The sequence below is a fragment of the Amblyraja radiata genome, chromosome 38 (assembly GCF_010909765.2).
Source record: "Amblyraja radiata isolate CabotCenter1 chromosome 38, sAmbRad1.1.pri, whole genome shotgun sequence".
Lineage (NCBI taxonomy): Eukaryota > Metazoa > Chordata > Chondrichthyes > Rajiformes > Rajidae > Amblyraja > Amblyraja radiata.
This window is the reverse complement of record NC_045993.1, coordinates 3,082,865-3,109,424: the sequence shown is the minus strand read 5'-3', so window position 1 is coordinate 3,109,424 and position 26,560 is coordinate 3,082,865. Positions and strand designations below refer to the sequence as shown.

Genomic DNA, 26,560 nt, shown 5'->3' with positions numbered 1-26,560 from the left:
TGGTCGTGTTGCCGGGGGGGAATGGAGCAATCGGGAGCGAGGGAGGTGTCTGGGATTAGCCAATGGGGAGGGAGAGATTCAAAACGGGCGGCGGTTGAAAACTGTTGACGATCCGCCGCTCGCGAGGTTCGCTCTGCCCGGTCCGCCTCACCCTCGGCCGCCCGAAGCTCCGAGAGTCGAGACCCGAGACCCCCGAAGCTCGGAGAGTCGCGACCCGAGACCCCCGAAGCCCCGAGAGTCGTGACCCGAGTCCCCGCCGAAGCCCTGAGAGTCGAGACCCGAGTCCCCCGAAGCCCGGAGAGTCGAGACCCGAGTCCCCGCCGAAGCTCCGAGAGTCGAGACCCGAGACCCCCGAAGCCCGGAGAGTCGAGACCCGAGTCCCCCGAAGCTCGGAGAGTCGTGACCCGAGTCCCCCCCCCCCCCCGAAGAAGAGGAGCCATCGCCGCCATGGAGGCCGCGGGCAGCCGCTTCGCCGAGCGCTACAAGACGGCGGGGCTGAACACCGAGGCGCTGCGGGTGAAGCGCGCCCGCCGCCGCTCCGTCGCCCAGAAGGAGAACCGCCAGGTCGCCTTCCGCAAGAGCCGCCGCTTCGAGCCGCCCATCCTCGAGGAAGCCGCGGGTGAGGGAGGGAGGGGAGGGGAGCCGCGGTGGTGGTGGTGGTGGATGGGAGGTAGTTGGGTGGGTGGAGGGAGGGAGGGAGGGGAGTCGCGGTGGTGGTGGTGGATGGGAGGTAGTTGAGTGGGTGGTGGGAGGGAGGGGAGCCGTGGTGGTGGAGGTAGTTGGGTGGGAGGGAGGTGGGTGGAGGGAGGGAGGGGAGTCGCGGTGGTGGTGGTAGATGGATGGGTGGGAGGTAGGTGGGTGGAGGGAGGGAGGGGAGCCGCGGTGGTGGTGGTGGATGGGAGGTAGTTGGGTGGGTGGAGGGAGGGAGGGGAGTCGCGGTGGTGGTGGTGGATGGGAGGTAGTTGGGTGGGTGGAGGGAGGGAGGGGAGTCGCGGTGGTGGTGGTGGATGGGAGGTAGTTGGGTGGGTGGAGGGAGGGAGGGGAGTCGCGGCGGTGGAGGTAGTTGGGTGGGTGGAGGGAGGAGGAAGGGGAGGGAGGGAAGGAGAAGGTGGGGGGGACAAGGAGGGTGGTGGGGAGGGGAGAGTTACATAGAAAATAGGTGCAGGAGGAGGCCATTCGGCCCTTCGACATTCATTGTGATCATGGCTGATCGTCCCCTATCAATAACCCGTGCCTGCCTTCTCCCCATATCCCTTGATTCCACTAGCCCCTAGAGTTCTATCTAACTCTCACTTAAATCCATCCAGTTGGGAGCGGGGGTGAGGTGGGTGATATTTGGGAAGGGAAGGCAGTGGTGGGTTGGAGTGGATATCTAAGCAGAAGGAGCTGGGGGTAGGAGGGTGGGAGGGAGAAGTGGGTGGAGGGGGTAGTTAGGGAAGGAGTGGTGGGGAGTGGGTGATGTTTGGGAAAGGAGGATAGTTTGTTTGGTTGTTTGTTGTCTTTTTGCACAAACTACGCGAGCATTGCCACTTTTCATTTCACTGCACATCTCGTATGTGTATGTGACGAATAAACTTGACTTGATAGTGGTGGGTGGGAGTGGATTTCTGAGCGATTATGAGAGTTAATGTGCAAGACTCTGAAGAGAGGTTACTCATCCAGGCAGGAACTGCACATTCAAGCCGCCCATTCGCTATCTTTTCTTGCAACTAGTTTTCTTGCAACTGGTTTGCAAGAAAAGAAAGTGTTGGAGTAATTCAGCAGATCAGGCTACATCTCTAGAGAATGTGGATAATTTAGACGTTGTCCCTTCTGACTGACCCAATCAATCCCATGTTCTCCATATGTGCAGTGTGACCTGCTAAATTATAGACTATTATTGTGCGGTGTGACTATAGATTCCTGCTGAATTAATCTGGTACTTTGTCTTTAATTATCAAAACATCTTGGGCTTCAAACTGGGCAATTAGAATGTGGATTTGAGATTTTGGGCAAACGATACAAGGAAGATGTGAACGTTTTTCGATGCAGCAAGAGATAAGTCCTGGAACTTGATGCTCATGAATATGTTGGAAGTGGTGATGGTCTAAGATTTCGTATAGAAATTAGGTAGGCACTTGGAGGATATAATTTTGAGGCTAGGGTTATCAAGTGGGGGAATGGGCTAATTGGATATCTCTGCAGATAACAAATTAAGCTTGGTTCTGATGGGTTTCATGCCCTCTATACTGACAAAAATTATAGATGAGTATGAATGGGTTCTTCATTCTGTACCAGATTTTTGATCCAATTCGGCACCTTGCAGGATTCTAGACAAAGCCTAAGGTGTTGTTATGTCTCATATTTCAAAGGTACTGATTGTGGTGTTCTGCTCTGTTCCTTTATCTCTAGTGTCATTTATAGCAAAGTAAAAAAGTCTTGTCTCCTACAGTACTGTATGCAGAAGAACCTTTTAATGTTTAAGGCTTGTGTTGCTTAATCTTCTTGCATTTGTAGAACCCTGCCCGGCTAAGGAGTCGGCAGCAACTTCTCGCCTGGCGATGCTGCAACGTTACAAGGAGGAAAAGGCCCTCCGGAAATTGAAAGAGCAACGCGAGAACCACAAACCTGTCTTTCGGGTTGGGGTTTATAGGCCAGACATGATCCCATTCCGGGATTTAAAACCTCTGCCACCAAAATCCAAAGAGAAGGTACGGTGTTCATGCATTGGAGCTACTCTGCAAATGTAGTCGTATGCTGCGGCTCGTGGGAGGATGGTGGTGCGTGCCTTGGGTTCAATGATTGGAATGGCCATTCATGCTGTGTGACTGAGAATTAGTGGCATTGCATCAAAGATAGAATGTATAAAGGAAAGGTAATGGTAGCTTTGGAGAGAATAATGTTAGAAAGGACTCCTTGAGTCTGTGAACATCAGCACAGAGGCAAAGTACAGCTTGTTGACTCGGTTACAACTGATAAGAACCAAGGGAAAATTGTGAACAACAAGCCTTTGATGGTACGAAGGTAATACCACCTCAATGATCCAACAGTGTAAATGAGTGCTAAATGATTGAAGTGGCCATCTATGCTGTGTGACATTGCTTCATATGCTGGGTGATATTGCTTCAAAGACAGAATGTATAAAGGAAAGGTAATGGTAGCTTTGGGGAGAATTATGTATTAGCTCATAGTTCATCAGTTATAGGAGCAGAATTAGGCCATTCTGCACATCAAGTCTACTCTGCCATTCAATCATGGGTGATCTGTCTCAAACCCATTTTCTGCCTTCATCCCATAACACATGACACCCTTACTAATGAAGAATCTGTCAATCTCCACCACAAATGCATCCATTGCCATTTGTGGCAATGAATTCTTCAGATTTGCCAACCACTGACCAAAGAAATTCCTTCTTGTCTCCTTTCTAAAGGTATGTCCTTTTATTCTGAGGATATGGCCTCTGGTCCTAGACGCTCCCACAGGTGGAAACATCATCTCCATGTCCAAGATAGACACAAAATGCTGGACTCAGCGGGACAGGCAGTATCTCTGGATAGAAGGAATGGGTGACGTTTCGGGTCGAGTCCCTTCTTCAGATTGAGAGTCGGGGGAGAGGCTGATTACCTCTTTAATGGGTGGTAGCTTTAATGGGTTTCTTCAACTTTGCATTTAGATTTGGATTGGGATTTGGCTGTAGTTTATTTCCACGTGACGAGACTGAAGCTGATGCAAATAAATCTTGATGGCCAGGGTTTGTGTGTTCTATCACCAGTTTATACCACTTACAGGCAGAAATTACACTTGCCAGGAAGTTGTTGTGGGGAGAAGATTGTCGATGAGTGTTACCTTTCCATGTTTCCAAAAATGTACGTTCTTCCAATGGAACTGTTGGCTGATGTCTGCATGATGGTATGTGCGGTGAGCAGATTTGGATGGCAAGAGCTTGGAAGGAATGCATTGATGTACCCAAAAACCCCTGGTATAAATTAATGTCCAAAATTATTGAAAATAATGTTCCATTCCCTTTGACGACTAAGGATGTGATCTAAAAGTAGTTGTGGACTTTTCAATACACTACAATAGAATACAATGAACCTTATTTTTCCGTTAGGAACTTTGGTTTCTGCAGCCATACAACAAAAGAAACAATTTTACAAGACACACAACCAAACTCAATTCACACAGACATCCATCACAGTGAATCTCCTCACTGTGATGGAAGGCAAAGTCTTGTCGGAAGTGAAGTTAGCAAACACTTGTATGCCGAGGGTGGTACAAGTTTAAAGTTTTCTCCAAAGCAAATGATGGTTGATGCTGCTTCAAATGTTAATTATAACCAAGGGTGATCATTTTGGTCCATTATTGAGGATGTAAAGGAAAGCTAACAGCTCAATAAATCATAGAATTTCTCGTTCAGATGGTGTACTTATTTGACCTTACTTGTTCAATTCCCGTTGCTCTTCAAGTTGAAGTGAGGCAAATAAGGTTTGCACAAAGAATATAGGCAATTGGAACAAATGTGGTCTTTTTCTACAGCTTTTCCTACTAGGAAATAAAGATCCGGAGAGTGCCAGAAACAAAGAATGCCAACATTCTCCTTTTATAATTACTGCATTACTTGAGTTATTTTTAGGAATTAATTGGATGGTTCCTAGATGTGTATTTAGTTTGCTTATTGTGGTCTCTGCAATTTGAGTCTAACCAGCTGTTGATTTTTCAGTTTATTTGCAGTATGGCTCACATTACAGGTCCAGTGTATATTAGCAATTCTAAAACTGCATTTCAATATAACGAGACTAGATTTGGATGCAAATTTGTTGAAAACTTGTTATTGAACCTGTGTTTGAAGATCATTTAGCACAAGGGATAAATTACCTTTCATTAGCAATGTGTACATATTGTTAATGATTAAATGAAGCAGAGTTGCTATTTACTTTGTAATTGTAATTTGTTCGTTTTTTTTTCAGGCTACATTGCCATCTACTGAAATGAGGGTAACAAGATCAATGGCAAAAAATGTGCCTAAGGCAGCAATGGGGCCTGGACTTGTAGCTCCAAAGGTAAAGGTTTATCAAAAAGATGGGGCTCTTGCGACTTCTGATGTTGCTGTTCAGTTTGGAAATTTCTCAGTTAATGTCCCTGAACATTATATAGGTTACAGTATGGTTGATATGGCTTTAGTGAAAGAAAAATGAGTTGAATAGGACCATTAAGTCATAAATGATAGAAGCAGAATTAGGCCCATCAAGCCTACTCTGCCATTCAATCATGGCTGATCTATCTCTCGTACCTAACCCCATTCTCCTGCCTTCTCCCCATAACCCCTGACACCCGTAACAATCAAGAATCTATCTATTTAAGACACTCGTACTAATCAAGATATGGGTGTTTGGGTGAGACATTAGGGTGTTTGGATTAAATGATTTGACTCTTTCACATGAATTTCATTTAAGACACAATCCCAACAGGATTTTTTTTTAAATCAGTGGCTAGTGAGAAGGATTCGTACATTGATTTTCATCCTTAAAATGAGGGGGAGGGGATGTTCTGGAATGGGTTCTATAGATTAGAGGGTTGTAAACGTGATCCTATGGCGCCTTCACGCCCACGTTGGTTTTGCATACAGCCTGTTACCGCTGACGACTCGCCAGTAGCCTCAAGCGAAGGTCCAGCCACAAGAGCTCAATAACAACTGCAAGCTCAGGTGCACTCATTGGCCTTATCTACACATGGGTTATGATTGGTAAGGATGTAGGTAAAAGAGGCTTCTGGAATAATACCACGAGGTGTCTGGCTCAGCTAAGTGTCATTTGTTCTTTGCCTTCTGTTGTGGGATTTAATAGATTCTACTACAATCTAATTTAAGAAAAGGGGATGAAAGTAGAATTCAAACCTGTAGTTTAAGAAAATGCTAGGACCGACGATGTGATTAAAAAGAATGAATAACGGCAATATTAACATAGATTTATGTCAGGAAAATCATGTTTAATTAATTTACGTTCTGACAATGTGACATGGAGTAGATTAAATTAATCCAGTGGATCTGGTGAATATAGATTGCTTTGTGGTATAAGGCTAGAATACTTGGAATTAAGCATTGACCACCATGGATTGAAAATGCTCTCCCTGGTTGAGTAATTTAGAACTAGGAATTGGAGTCTGAACAAGAAGTATGCCTGAGGGTTGCGATGGAAATATTTGTATTCTGGCTGAATCTTTGGAGTTATCCTGCCCAGTCATTGAATTCATTCAAACAAGCTATTATTGGGGTTCTCTTTAAGAGAGTAAAGGATTATGAGAAGAGTACAGTAGATGGATCTTGCTAGATTAGCCGTGATCTTGTTGAATGGAAGAAGGGGCTGAGGGGCTGAATGCCACTAATTTGATTCTTCGCTGTTTCACACAGGTAGGCCATGTCAAATCCAATATGGCCAGCAACAAGGAGAATTGTACAGTGGCCGTGGGAACCAGAAGTCAACAACAAGGAGCAATTCAAAAGACAGGGACAAAAGTGCCAGCTGCAAGGAAGAAAGAAGGTACGGGTTTATTTTTATTGTTGGGGCTGTTGCAGGAGAAACTGTCTTATCTTACATTCTTTAAATGAGTGAGGTTGCTAGGGCGTCGAGATAAGTTTAAAGTATTTCAAATATTCTCTTTGGACTGGCAATTGCACACTAAGTAACATTTACATTGATTTTCACAGTGAAACGGTCCATCAATATCAAATGTTCTGACTTTTCAAATTGATATGCAATTATTGATTACCGTGCCAAAAAGCTCTTACCTTTTGCTCGTCCACAAATTCAAAGCATGCATTAATTAGGTTTAAGTGCATTAAATTGGATGGCCGATTGTAAATGCAGGGTTTCAAACTGATTTTCGTCCTCTGCTACTTGTCAAGAAGCAGAAGTCGAGTCGCCATCGTACCGCACTCATATGGGCCCTTTGGTCCACTGTGTTTACCCAGTTTCCTTTGCCCACTTTCAATAGTCCCATTTCTTGCGTTTGGCCTGCATCCTTCTATACAAAGCTGCAAACAGTGCAAGTGTGGCCTAACCTGTGTTTTGTAAAGTTGTCCAACTTTTCTATTCTGCCCAGCCTATGAAGGCAAGAATGCCATATGCTACCTATAACCCCGTCTCCATTTGTGTTGCCACTGTCGGGGAAGTATGGACTGGAACACCAACGCCCCTCTGTTCTTCGACATTCCACTGCCCTGTCAGGTGGAATTTTATTGCAACAAATGTGGTTAAAGCTATGCCCGTTGAATTTTCATCCTGTGCAAAAGGTTCTGTCTACCCTATCTATGTTTCCCACAATTTTGTATACATCAATTGGGTTTCCCCTCAGCCTCTGACACTCGGGAGAAAACAATCCAAATTTGTCCAACCGTATAGCTAAAATCCACTAATCCAGCCTGACCAATGAAGCAAGCACGCCATACCCCTTCATTCCACTATCTGCTTGTGTGCCATGTTCAGAGCAATGACGTGGACCCCAAGATCCTTCTGTACTTTAATGTTGTTAAGGGTCCTTGCATTTGCCATTGCTAGAAATAATTGCAGACCGCACAATTACATTGCTGTAGAGCAAGGCAAAAGCTATGTGTTCAGTAGTGAGTGATTTGCTTCCCGTCTCCAGTCTTTCTGTCTACGTTGTACGTCCAATACTTGTAACTGGATAAGTCCAGTTCCAATAGTTATGCTCAATATCTGTGCTGTTGCCTCCTAGGAAATGTTTCACTCTTCTTTGATCATGCAAATCTAATTTGTGGTGCTACCCACCAAGACCATTGAATTTGAAAGAGATATTATTGTCTAAGGCCAAACTGTGACAAAACTTACCTCAAAGCAAAGTTTAAAGATGGGTCTTTAAATTGGATTCAAGTAAGGATGGATTTAAACCATTAGGGATTCATTGTCAAGACTGCTGTCAGATTTATTTGACAGATTTCATTGACATATCAGTGATCGTGGCGACGTGCATGACAGGCACTTTGGGATATAATTTTGTCTGGCAGCTCTCCAAAATGCCAAAAGGAATATTGTAGTATGTATCCTAGATCAAAAGGGCTAATCTTGCAGTAACTGTGTATTGTTCCGATACACCATTGCCGCATCAAACATTGTGCATTTGTGCACCCATAGCAAAAAATATTTCAGTCAAGCTGGCTGGGAGAGTGGGAGTAAAATAGCAACCTAAGCTATTTCTTCCTGTTCTCAAATTGATGTAGGTTGAAGGAGGATGGGCAACTGTGTTAGTGCTTGGAATGGTCTATTAAACAGGTTGGGACTAATTGCTTTGATCTGCAAAGCAAAATTGGAGAGATCTTGAGAAACATTCTGAGAATTAAGATAAAGGTAGACAAAATAAAAATCTGGTTGTCTCCATCTTTGGTCTTTCCTATTCTGAATTGGGACTAGCTCACCAGGTGTGTCAATAATTAGCATGCCTTTATATTTACATTTTATATAAACTGCAACCTGTCATTCCATTCATAATTAATATATAGTCTCTTCGCACTGGTTTAAAAAAATTCCTAGTTGAACTTTGATGTGGAGAATAGTCAGAATATTTAATATGCTGCTGGCACCTGAAGCATTTGTGTGAATAATTAAAATGGAAATCAAAGCGGTTTGTTGGATTAAACGTGTGCAAATACATTAACGTTATCCAAGAGTTCTTTTCTTGCCTTGGTATAATTTTCCCTACTCAAGACTTATTATTCTACCATGCACTACTCTGCGGTCAAAAATGTTAAGGACACCTAGTGTTCTTTTTAAGATAGGTGTGTCCTCTACATGGCAGGTAATAACCTCTGGGCTTTGTTAGTCAAACTATCTTTCAAGTGATCTGTGAATTTACAGTGAGGGTTCAGTCATTGAAATTCAAATTATCTTGCCAGACTTCTAGACGTCAAAATGACAAATGTTGCACTGTTTCTGACAAGGAGGCGGGCTGAGCCATCAGTTCTCAGTGTGATCGGCTTTATTAATTTTAATGGCAGGTTGCTATTTAATTCTGAACAGTTGATCGTGTGTGAGGAGGGCACAAAATGCTTGTTCCTTTGCATTGTTCTCAATTAACACTAGCTGCTGGAAACCGACAAACCAACCTGAAACTTTAACTTGGGTGCTCTTGCCACAGTCAAGAGTATTTTTCTCAATATCAGCGGTCACAAGGACATATGAGAAATTATTGCCAGAGGGTTAGGGAAAAGGGAGTTCCTGAGATTCGTTAAGCCACTGTATTCCATCTCTGAAGAAGGGTTTTGGCCAGAAACGTTACTTATTTCCTTCGCTCCATAGATGCTGCTGCACCCGCTGAGTTTCTCCAGCATTTTTGTGTATTCCATCTCTAGTTTTGTACACATAAGCAGTTGCGAATTAACTAAAATGGCAACGGTCATGTTTGAATGTAATTAAGAGATGATCAAAACACTAATTGTTTCACATTTTTCAGCTGTCAAGCCTCAGTCGACTAAAAAAAAACAAGGCGAGATAGTGGAAAATTCGAACAGCAAATCGGTGAGCACCATGATTATATTTCTTGTTAATGTATCTTCATTTCCAAACTTACTGAAGCAATATCCTTTCTAGATATTTTCTAACTGGTATCATAATGTAAAATGAATTTGTTGATGCTGTCCTGTGGTAATTCTTGCATTCCTTGCCAAATCTCATCGAATGTGGCTGTGGCTCAATTTACAGATTATTTTTACTTGCATCTTCTGTTTTAGAAACTGAATTTAAAAATCCTCAATTGCCATAGTGAGGTTTTAACTAGTGTCTGAACTGCTAGTTCAGTAACTTAATCACAGGAGCACCACTGTTTTGGGGTGATGAATATTGGATGCAATATTTTAGTGTTTGATATATAGTTGAATTAGCATTTTAATCTATTAAAGCAATTCTATGACAATAAATTATCTTGAATCTATTTTGCATGCAGACTATCCCTGAACACGAGGCTCTGTTGCCAGAATCGGGGAGCTTGCCAACTACGAGTGGCAGTGTGAGCCAACAACCGCTGGGTGCTCCTATGGACCTTGGAGATATGGAGAAGAAAGTCTCCTTTGCCCCTGACAACTACGTCTTTGCCCCTATGGAGGGGCTTGACCAATTCAAATTTACTGCCCTCAGCCCACGAAGTGTGTCGAGCTTCTTTACCTCTCATACCTGGAGTCCTGCCAAACCCCAGTTGTAAGTATTTTGTAGAAGTACTCGTCTCTAACGAGTGTATATTAACATTTTTTTCACTATGCTGTCTGGTGCAATCAGTAGCTTCCTGCCAGAATTTTTCATTGTAATGAAGTATAGTTGGCAAACCAAGTCATTGCAGTCTATCCAATACGTGACTTTTTGTCAGTTCATCTTTAAACCTGTCCTGGCCTATTCTTGCACATTCTCATTTATTCCTATTAGGCAATGTTGTTTGTCAGTTTTAAGCGGATGTCTGGCTGTTATATTTGCCTGTCCAAGTTTTGCTTTAGTCAGAGTAATTGAACCACCAAACGAGCCATACTCTAGGCTACACTGAGGTGGTTGTGCTGTTCTTCCTGTACTTTGGAGCTGAGGATGTTTGACGTTGAGAACCTGGTCCTGCTTTGAATGTTTCCTAAATGTTCCATAAACTAACTTCATAGTGAACTGGCAGCTGAATGGGGATTCTTTAGATGAAGTGTAGGGGATTGCTAGTAGAACTCAGATCCAGTGAGGCGTTGATGCTACTAGGGAAAGGGGAGCAAAACCCCCAAATATTCAGGCATTTGTGGATGGCTGTGTTTGAGCAGTCAAGTGGGATGGGGAAACTTGAAGAAAGAAACATCGTTTGATTTTCCAGTTGTGGATCTATCTTTTCATTAAAAAAAGAGCATCTGTGAGCAGAGGATAGTTGTGGAATACCTGCAAGGAAAATGTAGTATTGTTTGTATTGGCCTGGGTTGCAAATGGTAAAGTCGGACATTGAAAGTTTCAGAATAAAACTTGCACGTTCGCTAGAGTTGTCATGTGCTGGGAATGGTCTCTTCCTGACCTGTCCTGTTATTGCAAAATGTTATTCGGGAGCTCCATCTTTTTTCTACCGTAACCCTTGTACTATCTGATCCCACGAGAGAAGGTCAAGGATGTTTTGGCTGATCTGCACTAGGCTTCACGCTTTGCCGGCTTTCCATGTTTTGTTTTGTTCTTGATTAGACTTTGATACGTGTTCTCGATCCCGCCACAACAAATATACACAAATATTCTCTCTGTTCAGGCGAAGCAACGCTGAATCTCCCGCAACAGTGCGTTATGTAACAAGATCGCAAAAGAATATTTTGAAACCAGAGGTTGAGTCGAATCTGCCTGAGGCACAAACTGAAGATCCTGCTAGGCCTGGTATGCATCGCTACTGATGGGCATAAGTAATTGACTCCATCACACTATAATTATTGGGTAACTGTACTGCCTAGTAAGATGCTCAATTTAAAATGAGGCTCCAAAAAAACATAAATGGTCTATTTGCAGTAACTGGCGGCACAGCAGTAGAGTTGCCGCCTTACAGCACTGGAATCCCGGGTTCGATCCAGAATATGGGTGCTGTCTGTACGAAATTTGCACGTTCTCCCCGTGACCGCGAGATCTTCGGTTTTCTCCCACATTCCAAAGACGTACAGGTTTGTAGGTTAATTGGCTTGGTATAAATGTACATTGCCCCTGGCGTGTGTAGGATGGTGTTAATGTTCTGGTTGGTGCGGACTCGGTGGGCCAAAAGGCCTGTTTTCACATTGCATCTCTAAACTATACTGCTTTGTGCAACATAACCAGTTAAAGCAGGGGTTCCCAACCCTTTTCATCTCATTTACCCCAGGCAACTTTAATAGCACATACCAATGTTATTTCACTTATTTATGAACAACTAATGATGAACAGATACCGGTATACCAGAACCAAACACCGACAGTCAATGAGAAAAAATATGTACATATCCAGAATCAACAAATGTATCCCCTGGGTGGGAACCCTTGAGTTAAAGATTTCCCAGACTGTAGTATTAATTATTGAAATACAATGGTGCAGTTTATTGTTTGGGAGTATTGTTATCTATTTGATTGTGCGTTTTAAAGCTTGAAGTGCTTTACAAAGACCCCCCCCCCCCCCCCCCCCCCCCCCTCCTGATTTTGCAGCTTTTGAAGTGCCTGTGGAAAACACACCACAAGAATCTTTTGGGTGTTCTCAACCTGACGGCAGTGGACCCGTACATGATGTGGCTTATTTCAGGTCAGCATGTAGCAATAATATTGAAAGGAGATTGTTTTCTGCATCAGATACAATTTAATAAAAATGTTACCATCATAATCCAAGCTTCTTACAGGGATATTCAGCAGTTGACGGGATCTTAAATGTGTTGCAGACCTAATTTAGTCATAGTAAAGATCTTTTATTTTGCTGCAGTCCTGTAGGCCATTTGGAAAGTGCTGGTGAGAAATTGTGTGCATGATCAGGCTTCTTTCCAATTTGGCTACCCGTAGCAGCCATGGTGGAGTTGCAAGTAGTTTTGAGAATTTGTATTTTCGACTATTGCTTTGTCTATTTTGTAATAACAGTGCATTAAAACGGATTTGCCCTACTTTATGCAGAGGTATATAAATTATTGCAAATGCAACTTAGTAACTAAATATTAAGTATGATGGAAGCACCGTTTTGCTGTGTGGAATTTAGTTTGGAATCAAGCAACCACTGCAGTAGAAAGGTGTCTCTTTTTTTTTAAACAAGGGATAGCCGATGGAAGTTTTCGTTCCTGGTGGCTTTATTAATCCAGATCACAGCTGAAACATTAACTGAAATGTCATTAGTTTATTAGTTTAGTTTATTGTCACGTGTACCCAGGTACAGTGAAAAGCTTTTATTGCATGCTATCCAGTCAACAGAAAGACAATGCGTGATTACAATTGAGCCATTTACAGTAGCTCGAACCGTTGCAAAGTGAACTCAATTGTAATTCTTCCCCGCAGAGGAGTCATCACATTGGAGACTGAGAAATTGACTCTGCTTTGTCAGCAGTGGGATGGATGGGAAAACTCTGACGTGGTTCCAGATAGTGGTAAGATAAGCGATAGGAGCAGAATTTTGCCATTTGGCCCCAACAAGTCTACTCTACAATTGAATCATGACTGATCTATCTACCCCTCCTAACCCCATTCTCCTGTCGTCTCCCCATAACCCCTAACAACCATACTAATCGAGAATCTATCTATCTCTGCCTTAAAAATATCCATTGGCTTGGCCTCCACAGCCTTCTGTGACAAAGAATTCCACTGATTCACCACCCTCTGACTAAAGACATTTCTCCTCATCTCTTTCCTAAAAGGGTGTCCTTTCATTCTGAGGCTATTATCTCTAGTCTAAGACTCTCCCACTAGTGGAAACATCCTCTCCACATCCACTCTATCCTAGCCTTTCTCTATTGGGTAAGTCTCAATGAGGTGTGTCCTCCCCCCCGTCATTCTTCTAAACTCTAGCGAGTACAGGCCCAGTGCCATCAAATGCTCATCGTATGATAACCCACTCATTCCTGGGATCATTCTTGCAAACCTCCTCTGGACCCTCTCCAGAGCCAGCACATCCTTCCTCAGATATGGTGCCCAAAATTGCTCACAATACTCCAAATGCGGCCTAACTAGCGCCTCAGCATTACATCCTTTCGATGACGAACATTATTAATTAATACAAATGTGGAAAGAATTTCCCCTGTCTTGAATCTTTTTGCGAAATTCTTTTGTAGCAAGGTGGCTTTAAATTTTCCCAGATGAAAACGGCACAGCAGTATACAGATCTGAAGTTGGTCATGATGTTTGCATTTTTAAACTTGTATTTGCTGAACATGCATTACCCATTAGGCCATTTTTACAATGTTATAATTGTGCAGACACAATGCATTGTGACCAAATATGCAGATGTTCAAAAGGATCTCTTGTGTATCAAATATGCAGCTGATCCTGTGAAATTCACTTTTATTTTCATGAAATTACACTCTTATGTAGATAGATTTTTTTTCTGGGCTAGGCTACCATTTGAACTAATATTGCTTCTAAATTTCAAGTGCATTGCAATTGTTTTTTCTGGAATCTAATGGCACTTCATCAAGCTCAACTTCAATGAGATTCTTGAATAGAACCTATCTTCTGCTTGCTTGCACGCCAAAACATGAATGATTCATTAGAGTTTGAGTATCGGGGACCCTGAAATCTGAACTTGCATGTTTTTGAAAGTTTTGTGGAATTGGTGAATTTTCTCTGAAGCATGAACATTTTGCTTGGTCAGCATGCGACCCAGTGGTATGAATATTGATTTTTCTAATTTCAAGTAACCCTTGCATTCCCTCTCTCTCCATCCCTCCCCTCGTCCTGCTGATTTCTCTGTTCGTATCCCCATGTTAACACCTTTCCCACAGGTTCTCATGGTTGAATGTCTAATATTCATGGCTCGTATGTTTGCTCGATGTAATGGCTGTAATTTATCTGTTTTTGTCACTGCCTTCAATCAGCAGTAATTTTTCAAAATCTTGTCCGGCCTGGCAAAAATTGGATAACTTGAGTTTAAAATCACATAACATTGTTTTGCCCAGTTAAGGACCTGCTTCGTACAACTGTGGGACAGGCACGTCTCCTTATGGCTGAACGATTCAAACAATTCAGAGGTCTTGTCGACAACTGCGAGTTCAAGACTAGTGAAAAGGAAGTCACCTCTGCAGATCTGGAAGGGTTTTGGGACATGGTCTACTTCCAGGTATCTGAAGGCTTTGTTTTTAAACACCCAGGCAGAACATTGTGATTAAAATTTAGTCATTATGATTAAATTGGGACTGATTTTCCTTTTGCATCCTGATTGAGACTTTCAGGTGAATACACTTTCTTGCTTTAAAGGGACGGGCATCATCCACTGATTCTGCATTCCTCACCTGAAGTTGTTGACAACTTAACTTCGTATTGGAATGTATTTCTATAAACACCTATCAGTTTAATGATTCCACAAATGATGAATGGCAAGGAGATTAACTCCTTGGTAGAAGGGGCTGGGGTGGGTGAGGGATATTGGGCAGACAACATCATGACATTGACATTAATTCATCCATTAGCATTTGCAACAGAAATCATTGAGCAGGCATATGACTTAGGCCACCTGACCAAGGGCCTGTGCCTGCCAGCAGGCAACTGCTACCCCGACACATTCCGGGCAATTGATCAGAGTTCTTCAAATAAAACGTCACCAGCGAGAAACTCCCATGCTGAATAATTGCTAGATGTATGCAGAGAAAGGATTAAGGTGCAAACAGCGCAAGAACGCCCTTAGTTTGCTGTTAGGTTTCAGTAAGTCGGTGTTACAAGAAATGTTCTACTTGGATTTATTGTAGAGTAAAATACCATGTAACTCATATTGTCACAAGTTGCATGCAGACACTTAAGTTAACTATCTGAATTGAATCTGAATTGAATACCCTGCAGTTGTACAGGGTCTTGGTGAGACCACACCTGGAGTATTGTGTACAGTTTTGGTCTCCAAATCTGAGGAAAGACATTCTTGCCATAGAGGGAGTACAGAGAAGGTTCTCCAGACTGATTCCTGGGATGTCAGGACTTTGATATGAAGAAAGACTGGATAGACTCGGCTTGTACTCGCTAGAATTTAGAAGATTGAGGGGGGATCTTATAGAAACTTACAAAATTCTTAAGGGGTTGGACAGGCTAGATGCAGGAAGATTGTTCCCGATGTTGGGGAAGTCCAGGACAAGGGGTCACAGTTTAAGGATAAATGGGAAATCCTTTAGGACCGAGATGAGAAAAACATTTTTCACACAGAGAGTGGTGAATCTCTGGAACTCTTTGCCACACAATGTAGTTGAGACCAGTTAATTGGCTATATTTAAGAGGGACTTAGATGTGGCCCTTGTGGCTAAAGGGATCAGGGCGTATGGAGAGAAGGCAGGTACAGGATACTGAGTTGGATCAGCCATGATCATATTGAATGATGGCGCAGGCTCGAATGGCCGAATGGCCTATTCCTGCACCTTTTTTCTATGTAATCTCCTGATATACAATAATTTAATAAAAAGGACTAGCCATTATTTTTCATTTAAACTGACAAATGCAGTTAGAAAAACTAATCGAGGTGGAAAAAGAGTCAAAGTATATAAATGAAGATTTGTTGCAAAAAAACTGGTGTCCTTGCAGTACCTAATACCCACCTACGTTACTGCTCCACACTGTTGTTGCTATCTTGCTTTTAGATCACTGTTTGTTATTTCTCCCTAGGTTGAAAGTGTCAACAATAAGTTTCAGAGATTGAAACAGATTCAAGAAAATAACTGGGAGGAGCCCTCATTGCCCAAAAGAGTGGTCAAGGTAAAGGATGTGAAATTTAGAATCTAGCGCAGTTAACCACTTGGTAGTAAAATGTGGAATATTTGCACTTTCTAGTGCACAGTGACGCTGGTAGAGCTGCTGCCTCAGACCTGGGTTAGATCCTGACCACTGGTGCTGTCTGTGTGGAGGTTGCAGTTGTGTTAATCCTGATAATGTGCAGTTGTGTTAATCCTGATTTTTTTAAAGTGGTAAATTTATTGGGTAACACCAGTTTCAAAACAGTAAGATTTTCTGAAGATGGAGTTTCAACTGCCAACAATAACTGTCGCTCTATGGATTCGGTATTTTTTTTTGTCTGCTATTGCTAACAAAATGTTTTTCACTTAGAAAAAAGCTGTCAGGTCAAAACCAGAGGAAGTAATGAAACCAAGTGCAGCAGCAACGAGCCGCTTTGCAGCTGTGAAGGCAGCTCTGAAGGCCAAAATGAAGCAGGAAATTGTTGACTCCAGCAACAAAGAAGCTCAAAGTGATGCCATTGTGTTTGACGCAGGTTTCTTCAGAGTGGAGAGTCCTGCAAAATACTTCACCGGTAAGATTCATTCCACACAATTCATCACAGCTGACTGCAAATGTTTGTACGTTGGGTATGGCTTTGTGTAAGAATACAGGAAGATGCAGAGAGGAATTTAGTTTAGTTTAGACTGCATGGAAACGGCTCTTCGACCCACCAAGTCCACATGATCACCGCACACAAACTATCTTCATAACACTGGGGCCAAAGCCAATTAACCTGCAAACCTGTACGTCTTTGGAGGGTGGGAGGAATCCGGAGCACCCAGAGAAACCCACACGGTCACAGGGAGAATGTACAAACACTGTACAAGCGGTATCCATTGTCGGGATTGAACGGTCCATGGAAAGAAGGTGTTTTTAAACTGAAACTCAAAAACTTTTTTTAGTGCTTATCTGAAACATACTGCAAGAGGTGGTCGTGGAAGCTGATACATCTGAGTCATTTAAATGGGCAAGGTGTAAAAGGATACATTGACCTCCTATTAACTTTGGATATCTGTGCAACAAACAGAACAGGATTGCAGAGACTGGTGTACTTTCTCCATTCTCTTGTCTACCCTCCTCACTCAAATGATGTGACTGGGAACTGCCAGCATAAACCGATGTTTAAAGATGTTGACTGCCAAAAGGTAACTTTAGGCATTCCAAATGCTGTGAGAATAGGAAATTCCGTGCTGGTCAAATTAACGCTGACATGTTGAAGATAGGATCTTGCAATTATGTAGATTATTTGCAAATTAGAGATTAAATGCTATGCTTTTAGTGGTGCAAGTTTTAGAGTATGAATTTACTTGATCTTTGAGGTGACAATTAACTTTGAAATTCTAATGTTTAACCAGTGACTCCTAAAGCATGTCCACCAAGGCAAAGATCCAAAGGCCAATGCAGTGCCACCAGGTTGAGTGTCCGTTCAGCTATTCCTGCATCTCCTGTGCCGTTTGTCACAAAGAGTTCAAGCCCGCAGACTTGTGCAAGCTTTAATAACGTGACAAAGACAGAATCGCGTGTCATGACAAACCTCATTAGTTCCATGGATGGAGAGGGGTGAGTTTGCTGCTTGCTATTTTTATTTTTTTTTATAAATGCTAACCATGTTGATGCGGGTTTACTTCTGTCCTATTCTAGAGTAATGCTAATTGGATATTCTTCCAAGCCATAATATCACATGCATGCCTTAATTTTGTCTGCTGTGCAGCATGGTAGAATAGTTGTCAGATTTCATGATTTTGTAGCTTGATCTTTTTACATTATTTTAGGGATACATTTGACATCAATTAGAAAGTCGAGAGTTTATTGTCATGTGTTCCTGATGGGACAATGAAATTCTTGCTTTGCTTCAGCACAACAGAACATAATAGACATAACGGTTGTCCATTGAAAGCTGATTGTGATAGGCGGTAGTCTCTTGCTAATACCAATTCTCTTCAGTTTGGTAAGCCAGGAGAAAGCAAAAGCAACAAACTGGAATTCAATGGAGGCAACAAACGGTGTGTTTGAGTTGCGAGCAACTCTGAATAGCAATAGGTCCTAAGATGAATTTTGTTTTTCTGAAGGTGATACATTTTCAAATGTAAAATCGTGGTTACTCTGTGCTGAGTTTGTATTAAGATCCTGGTCTGGAAAAAGGAGGCACTCGCCAGATTTGGGCAGTTAGAATCAAGTTAACATCATGTTGATGATTATACTCCAGTCCATCGACAGGCCAGATGGCAACACGACATAGATCTGGCATTCCATCTGAAAGTCCTAAGATTTTACAGATATGTTGAGAGTAAAAGGATAGCAAGGTGGCCATGGTGATTCCAGGTCCCTGGTCAGACCAGGGTATGGCCATGCTTTCTCTCTTCCCCCCCCTCCCCCCACAGAGTGGCAGATTCTAAAACTAGAGAACATAGGCTTGAGGTGAGAGATTTAAGAGGGATCTCGGGGGCAACCTTTTCCACGAAGGGTAGTCCATATCTGCAATTTCAGAGGAAGTTGTGGAAGCAGATTCAACCACGACTTTCAAAAAACATTTGAACAGGAAAAAAAAGATAGGAATGCTTTAGAGTACGTCAAATGGGACTAACCAGGGATGACAACTTGGTTAGCATGTACGTTGGACTAAATGGCCTGTTTCCATGATGTATACTCTATGTAGACTTTCCGAGTGTCCATCAAAGTTGGACTGAAATAGACAGAGCCATGGCCACTTTTTATAGGGAACACAGCAGCGAATGGAGTGTTGCATCCCTGTACACTTGGGGGAAATGAATGGGCAACTTGGACTTGTCCCAAGTAAAATAAATCTGGATAACATGCAAGTTTAGCCAATAACAAAAATACGTTGACTCAGTTACGCAGTCATGAATTCCACAATCAACCCAATGCTTAAAGTTGTAATCGTTCCCTGTGGTTTCTATTTTTTTAAATGCATGTTTTGTGGCAAACAAAACTCTATGAAATGGTTGTGCTTCCAACTTTGGTTAATTATGGGGTTTTTTTCAAGACAGTACTTTTGCAAACATTGGTAATGTGTACTTTAGAAAACATTGAAAATTAGTTTGTGGGAAAACTTCCATTTGCTTGGCTTACACTTTAGTGGTTGTGTGCATGAACCTTAGTTTTCTAACTAAGATTTCTTCTATTTAGCACTGCACAGCAAAGTACTTGTTCTGGAAAGAGCACAAAACGGGTAAGGAAACATTTCATGCATAACGATATACTTGGTGTTACTTTAATAATCCAGTGCCATTGGCAGTCGTACTTTTAAATGGGTGAGCATCACTAGTGCTTTAGTGTACTTGATATACTTGGACAGTCAATCTAGAAATATAACCATATAACAATTACAGCATGGAAACAGGCCATCTCGGCCCTTCTAGTCCATGCCGAACACTTACTCTCACCTAGTCCCATCTACCTGCTCTCAGACCATAACCATCCATTCCCTTCCCGTCCATTTGCCTATCCAATTTATTTTTAAATGATAAATTCGAACCTGCCTCCACCACTTCCACTGGAAGCTCATTCCACACAGCTACCACTCTCTTGAGTAAAGAAGTTTCCCCTCATGTTACCCCTTAACTTTTGTCCCTTAATTCTCAAATCATGTCCTCTTGTTTGAATCGTCCCTACTCTCAATGGAAAAAGCTTATCCATGTCAACTCTGTCTATCCCTCTCATAATTTTAAAGACCTTTATCAAGTCCCCCCCCCCCCCTTAACCTGAACCTTAAATTGAAAATGAAACCATAGATTTTTTTGGATGGAATCTTGTACGTTAACTTCTTTAAGCTATTTGAAAGAATAGCCAACATGGTAGGAATGTAACATTGGCATTTTAGAACTATTCACTGGATGGTCAGCCATTTCCCCTCTTGATTGTAACTGAGCTGGGTTGATGGACCAAAGTGAAAGTGAACTCGTAAACATTAAATGTCTGGCGATTTCTAAATGTGTTCTTATCAAGTGGAAGACACCTGTATTAGTGACCATGTCCCCAATGAATCTGTGAGAAATAGGCATGCAGATTATAGATATCCAGTTTTCAACTTGATTCTCTGCTAAATTCTGCCCTGAGTAAGTCAAGTCAAGTCACTTTTATTTCTACAGCACATTTAAAAAACAACTCTCGTTGGCCAAAGTGGAGGTACTAACGTTATACAACAGTGGTTCATGGATTAAATACAAACATCACTACATGCATCTAGCCCTCGCTCAGAGGACGTCAAGAAAGGCTTGGGAGTAGAGATGAGTTTTAAATCTCGACTTAAAGGAGTCGATGGAGGGGGCAGTTCTGATGGGAATAGGGATGCTGTTCCACAGTCTAGGAGCTGCAACCGCAAAGGCGCGGTCGCCCCTGAGCTTAAACATAGAAATTAGGTGCAGGAGTAGGCCATTCGGCCCTTCGAGCCTGCACCGCCATTCAATATGATCATGGCTGATCATCCAACTCAGTATCCTAGCTTATGCCTAGATGTTCAGTTACCCCAAGTCGGCCGATCTGAGGGACCTGGAGGTGGTGTGGTGGGTAAGCAGACTTGTGATGTAGGTGGGGGCTAACCCATTAAGGGCTTTGTTGACATAAAGGAGGATCTTGAAATTTATTCGGAACCGCACAGGGAGCCAGTGGAGAGAGGCCAGGATCGGGGTGATGTGACACGTCTGAAGCTTTGAGCCAAGAGTGAGGGGGTGATAGTGGAAGGAGGGGTTATGATGTAACTATTTGCCCTTGTTACCAGGTGTTGACTTGTTTAGGGCTGGGTATATTATCTGCAAGAGTAGTTTAACACTTTTATTGTTTCCCCAGGTAGATTTTGAGCAGTATCTCCAGCCCAGTTTGAGTGCTCTCGACCAGCCAGAAGCAATGCAGTCTTCATTCCATAATGGTGTCAAGTCTAGTTGCCCCCAAGAAAGCTCGACAGGTGACATTGAGCTACCAGAGGAAGAAACGCAATCTTCAGTGCAAGATGTGGAAATGACGAGTCCTGTGTGTGAGCAACCTTCGACTAGCGCCCACACGACTTTGCTGGGGGAGTTGCAATTGACCCGTCATTCAGGTACATTGAATTTTGTTAGTGCATGTAACACCTTGATTTAGGAGTTTGCACCTTTTAGTTGAGCGATAAGGTGTAGAAACGGGTCCTTCAGTCAGAGAGTGCTTCCCAGATCCCAGCTGGGGTCAAACAGTGCAGTGCTGGGACTGTTCCCAGTGCCCCCCAAACCTCCAAAACATATTCCACAGCAGTGACATTACATGAATATCAGATGCAGCAAACCTTGTGGCAGGGCCACAGATTGCCACACAATTCCATTTTAATTTGACACAGAAATTGTCACCAATAATCACTCATGCACTCGGAAACCTCTGACTTGCACTCCAGACTAATGAGTGAACCAGTTGCCAAACCTCAAATTAAAGTCTGCACAAGTCGGAGACACGTACATTCACCTGCGTTCCTTCCTCTAGCTTAACAATTTTCACCTCTTATCTTGCATTTTGTCTCGTCGTCTCTGGCCTTTGTTCAATAATCTACCTGTCAAACACCACCCCCCCCCACAACCTGTATCCATGTATCACCTGTCAAGCTTTGTCATGCCCCCTCCTCTCCTCCACCACAATCAGTCTGAAGAGGATTTTCCAGAGTTGCTGCCTGACACGCTCAGATACGCCAGTGCTTTGTCTTTTACTGAAAAAATCAGATGCTGAATTATTGGAGATTGACGGCACTCTGCCTGAACTCGCTGAAGTTTAGAAGGATGAGGGGGGGGACCTCATTGAGAATTATGGAATCGTGAAAGGCCTGGATAGAGCGGATGTGGGGAGGATGTTTCCACTAGTGGGAGAGTCTCGGACCAGAGGCCATATATGGCCCTTCCTTTAATATAATTTTGGAATACTGGTTTGATGAGCCACTAGATGGCGCTCAATGTAACAGGCAGAAACCTGCTACCTTTTAAAATAGACAAAAATGCTGGAGAAACTCAGCGGGTGCAGCAGCATCTATGGAGCGAAGGAAATAGGCAACGTTTCGGTACGAAACCTTGAAGGGTTTCGGCCTGAAACGTTGCCTATTTCCTTCGCTCCATAGATGCTGCTGCACCCGCTGGGTTTCTCCAGCATTTTTGTCTACCTTTGATTTTCCAGCATCTGCAGTTCCTTCTTAAACCTTTTAAAATAGTGTTGTTCGTCTAAAGTGGATTGAAACTATTTTAACTATCTGACACAGAGACTCAGAATACAAGGACATACCTTTAGAAAGATGAGGAGGAATTTCTTTAGTCGGAGGGTGACAATAACCTGACCTTGATACCTTGAATTAATTGCCACAGACTGTTGTGAAGGTCAAGTCAATGGATATTTTTATGACGGAGATTGACAGATTCTTGATTACTAAGGATGTCAGGAGTTATGGGGAGAAAGGGGTTGAGAGTGGGAAAAATAGATCAGCCATGATTAAATGGCAGAGTAGACTTATTGCGTTGGAAGGGACTGCAGATGCTGGTGTAAACCGAATGGCAGAGTTGACTTGATGGGCTGCATGGCCTAATTAATTCTGCAACGAGTACATGATTTATGACTATATATTGGGCATCTGGGGCCTCGACTTCAGGGGTGCCCTTCAACCGGAAGTGCTTTGTGCCAAGTGAATTGACCAAGATGATAAACAAAGGGATTCTCTCTCTCCTCTCCCTTTAATATAATTTTAGAATAAACATCTCAGATTCCTGCTTTGACTAGCCACCAGATGTCACTAAATGTAACAGGCAGAACCCTGCTGCCTTTTAAAATAGACAAAAATGCTGGAGAAACTCAATGGGTGAGGCAGCATCTATGGAGCGAAGGAATCGGTGACGTTTCGGGTCGAGACTCGACCCAAAACGTCACCAATTCCTTCACTGCATAGATGCTGCCTCACCCGCTGAGTTTCTCTAGCATTCTTGTCTATCTTTGATTTTTTTCCAGCATCTGCAGTTCTTTCTTAAACCTTTTAAAATAGTGTTGTGTGCCTAAAGTGGATTGAAACTATCTTAACTATTTGACACAAATTAGCTGGTGACTTGGGATTGAAATAATTTCTTTGCTGTTCAGATTGTTCTGATTTGCATTTGCTTCCTCCCCCAGGTCTGCTGACTCTCAATTCCCCTCCCACCACACTTGTTCAAACTACTCCTTGTTCAAATTCTATGGGTGATGTGTTGGCTAAAGCAACAGCTGTCCATAAAATGGTAAGGACAGAACAGCTTCCAGAATTACTAATTCTATATTCTTTTCTTGTATGACTGCAGAAACCAAATTTCGTTTGAACTTCAAATGACAATAAATGTGTATTGTATTGTAAATGTGTATTGTATTATATATGCAATTGTCTCTGTTCGTATCATAGATGTTCAGCAGGCAACTTGATTTTCAGGCCTCTCCCCTATCCAGTTTGAAAATGTATCCATTGTTGTTATAATTATTATTTGCAGCGCTATTTGTGAAGCTGTGGTTATAACAAGTTGTGACTTTCCAGGGTTATGAAACCAAGATGGCCTGATGGAGATGAGATACAAATTGCCCGTAATGTAACCAAATTATGCAACGGGCTCAAGGATCAAGTGCTATTCTTATTTCTACTCCGTCCTGAACAACCCACTTTGTAAACCAATGCCAGAGGAACTCAGCGGGTCAGGCAGCATCTGGGGAGGAAATGGACAGGTGATGTTTTGGGGTTGGGACCTAATGGAGGATCCCAGCCTGAAACATTACATGTTCATACCTTCCCTGACTACTGCCTGACCTCCTGTGTTTCTCCAGCACTTTGCACTGTTTGAGATTGCAGCATCTGCATTCTCTTGTCTCCATCCCGCTTTGTAAACCACCTTTGGCCATAACTTAAGTGACCTCCTTAACTTCTGCACAAACTAAAATCCATTTGCCTCGACAGAGCGCTTTAAATAGAAGCTTGTAAATGCAATAAGGAAGTGGATGTAGTAAGTAACTTGGGAAATATATTTGTTGCAGTGAACTTTTTTGAACTGCATCTTAACATTGAGATTCGCTATTGAATTTGAAAGTGTTAAGTGACATTCAGATGTTCAAACCATCTGTCTTTCCCTCCCTAGCCTTGGGGTCCAGCTATTGTTTTGTGTTCTCTTCTACCTGATGTTGCTCAATTGTTTTACAGCTGGAATCTGATTAGCATGTGTGACTGATTGTCACTATTGAGGGGGGAGATGAGAGCTTGTACACAGACCAGACTTGGTCCCAATATGAAAGCTGATGTATCTGGGCTTTGTCCTTGGTGGCTGCACAGATTTCATAAGGTCGTAAGTGATAGCAGAATTGGGCCATTCGCCCATCAAGTCTACCCCACCATTCAACCATGGCTGATCTATCTCTCTCTCCTAACCCCATTCTCCTGCCTTCTCCCCATAACCCCTGACAACTGTACTAATCAAGAATCTATCTATCTCTGCTGTAAAAATATCTATTGATTTGGCCTCCACAGCCTTCTGTAGCAAAGAATTCCACAGATTCACCATCCTCTGACTATAGAAGTTCCTCCTCATCTCCTTCGATACGATAGAACTTTATTCATCCCCGGAGGTGAATTGGTAAAATTGGTCTAGGACTTTCCCCACTAATCAATAAACAATAGGTGCAGGGGTAGGCCATTCGGCCTTTCGTGCCAGCACCGCCATTCAATGTGATCATGGCTGATCATCTCCAATCAGTACCCCGTTCCTGCCTTCTCCCCATATCCCCTGACTCTGCTATTTTTAAGAGCCCTATCTAGCTCTCTCTTGAAACCATCCAGAGAACCGGCCTCCACCGCCCTCTGAGGCTGAGAGTCAACATCCTCTTCACATCCACTCTAGCCGAGCCTTTCACTATTTGGTAAGTTTCAATGAGGTTTCCACTGCAAATGCCTGTGGGTTTAACTTTTCAGCTGGATTTATTTTGGGTCCTTGTTTTACGTTTGGGTACTGAAAGCATTTTCAACTTTAGCGGCTCTTGTGTTTTTAAGCAGAAGGACGACAATTACATGAGCCCATTTGGAGCAAGTGCAGAGGACCAGCTCGTTCACCCATTTGGAGCCGCCCTCCAGGATTTGATATCATTCAGCCCCAGCGGAATCCCTCAATGAAGTCGAGAGGGCCAGAGATGTTGCCATTCACTACTGGCCGTCAGGAGACCAGAAACATGTGTGGTGGACTTGAAGGTTATCTTTTAAAACATTATGGACTTGTTGTAAACAGACTGGTGTTGCACTCGTGTTTAGTGGAGGAGAGTACACTGAAGACCAAAGCCAAATTTAGTATCGAATGAATCATGCAAGTCTTGTTACTCTTGAGGTCTCAATCAACCACTGGTCTCAACCTAGTCGGTCAGTGGGGTTTAACTTGCAGGCGTGCGTTCTGCCATTTGATAATAAGATGCCACTATCCTGCAACCATTCATTCATCATAGTCGTTGTTTTGCCGCTCATTATTTTATGTTGTGTGGATTGTAAAAAGGAACTGATGTGCTTAAGAAAAAGAATATTGATTTTATTATCTCCTCACCATCCTGATCTGACCTGTCTATTTCCAGCTCTAAAGACTGCTGCTGCACAAAAGGCCTATGACTGCAGGATAGGGTGGATCGCAGTACTGAAGAGAGACACAAAATGCTGGAGTAACTCAGCGGGACAGGCCGCATCTCTGGTTAGAAGGATCTAGAGGTTCTATCCAGAGATGCTGCCTGTCCCGCTGAGGTACTCCAGCATTTTGTGTCTTACCTTCGGTGTAAACCAGCATCTGCAGTTCCTTCCCACACATTGGGTCTCTGTATTGCTCTTGTGTACGATATTGTCAGGGATGGACATACAAAAGCATTGGCTCCATCAACAAGTGGTCTTTCCATGTTGTCAAGGTTTTCAATTTGAACTGTTGGATTAATAATACCTAAATCATAAATGACTACCTCACTAACATGAATCTCCACTCACTAATTGCAACATTTGAAGATTTTTTTTTTTGAATTTAAAAAGGAACAGTGTAATCTGAACTTTGTACTTGCGTAACTATCTTGCTTTGTATGATATTGCTTAAATAAATGTTCAGACTTTCTCATAACTGTTTTAAGAACCACTTCAATTGATCATCTGTGATACTATTGCAACCTTTCGCATTTCAAAACCTGTGCTTGTATTGGGCA

General features: G+C 42.7%; 1 protein-coding gene across 1 annotated transcript; it reads left to right on the top strand.

Annotated features, from left to right (window-relative positions):
- Nucleotides 1-107: 107 nt before the first annotated feature.
- LOC116966735 (disks large-associated protein 5-like) lies at nt 108-25,779 on the top strand. The gene is made up of 18 exons (XM_033013031.1): nt 108-348; nt 419-619; nt 2,497-2,690; nt 4,947-5,039; nt 6,386-6,515; nt 9,442-9,506; nt 9,931-10,181; nt 11,236-11,357; nt 12,146-12,239; nt 12,974-13,062; nt 14,587-14,747; nt 16,271-16,360; nt 16,709-16,910; nt 17,734-17,938; nt 19,526-19,568; nt 21,185-21,434; nt 23,501-23,604; nt 25,389-25,779. The coding sequence occupies exons 2-18, from the start codon at nt 448-450 to the stop codon at nt 25,506-25,508; spliced, it is 2,385 nt and encodes a 794-aa protein (XP_032868922.1). The 5' UTR covers nt 108-348; nt 419-447; the 3' UTR covers nt 25,509-25,779.
- Nucleotides 25,780-26,560: the final 781 nt, after the last annotated feature.

What these genes read in the sequence shown, in the direction of transcription:
- LOC116966735 (XM_033013031.1), top strand. Translation starts at nt 448, where the DNA reads ATGGAGGCCGCGGGCAGCCGCTTCGCCGAGCGCTACAAGACGGCGGGG. An exon ending in GGGACATGGTCTACTTCCAG is followed by an intron (nt 14,748 to 16,270) that starts GTATCTGAAGGC and finishes ATTTCTCCCTAG; the next exon opens with GTTGAAAGTGTCAACAATAA. An exon ending in GCAATTGACCCGTCATTCAG is followed by an intron (nt 21,435 to 23,500) that starts GTACATTGAATT and finishes TTCCTCCCCCAG; the next exon opens with GTCTGCTGACTCTCAATTCC.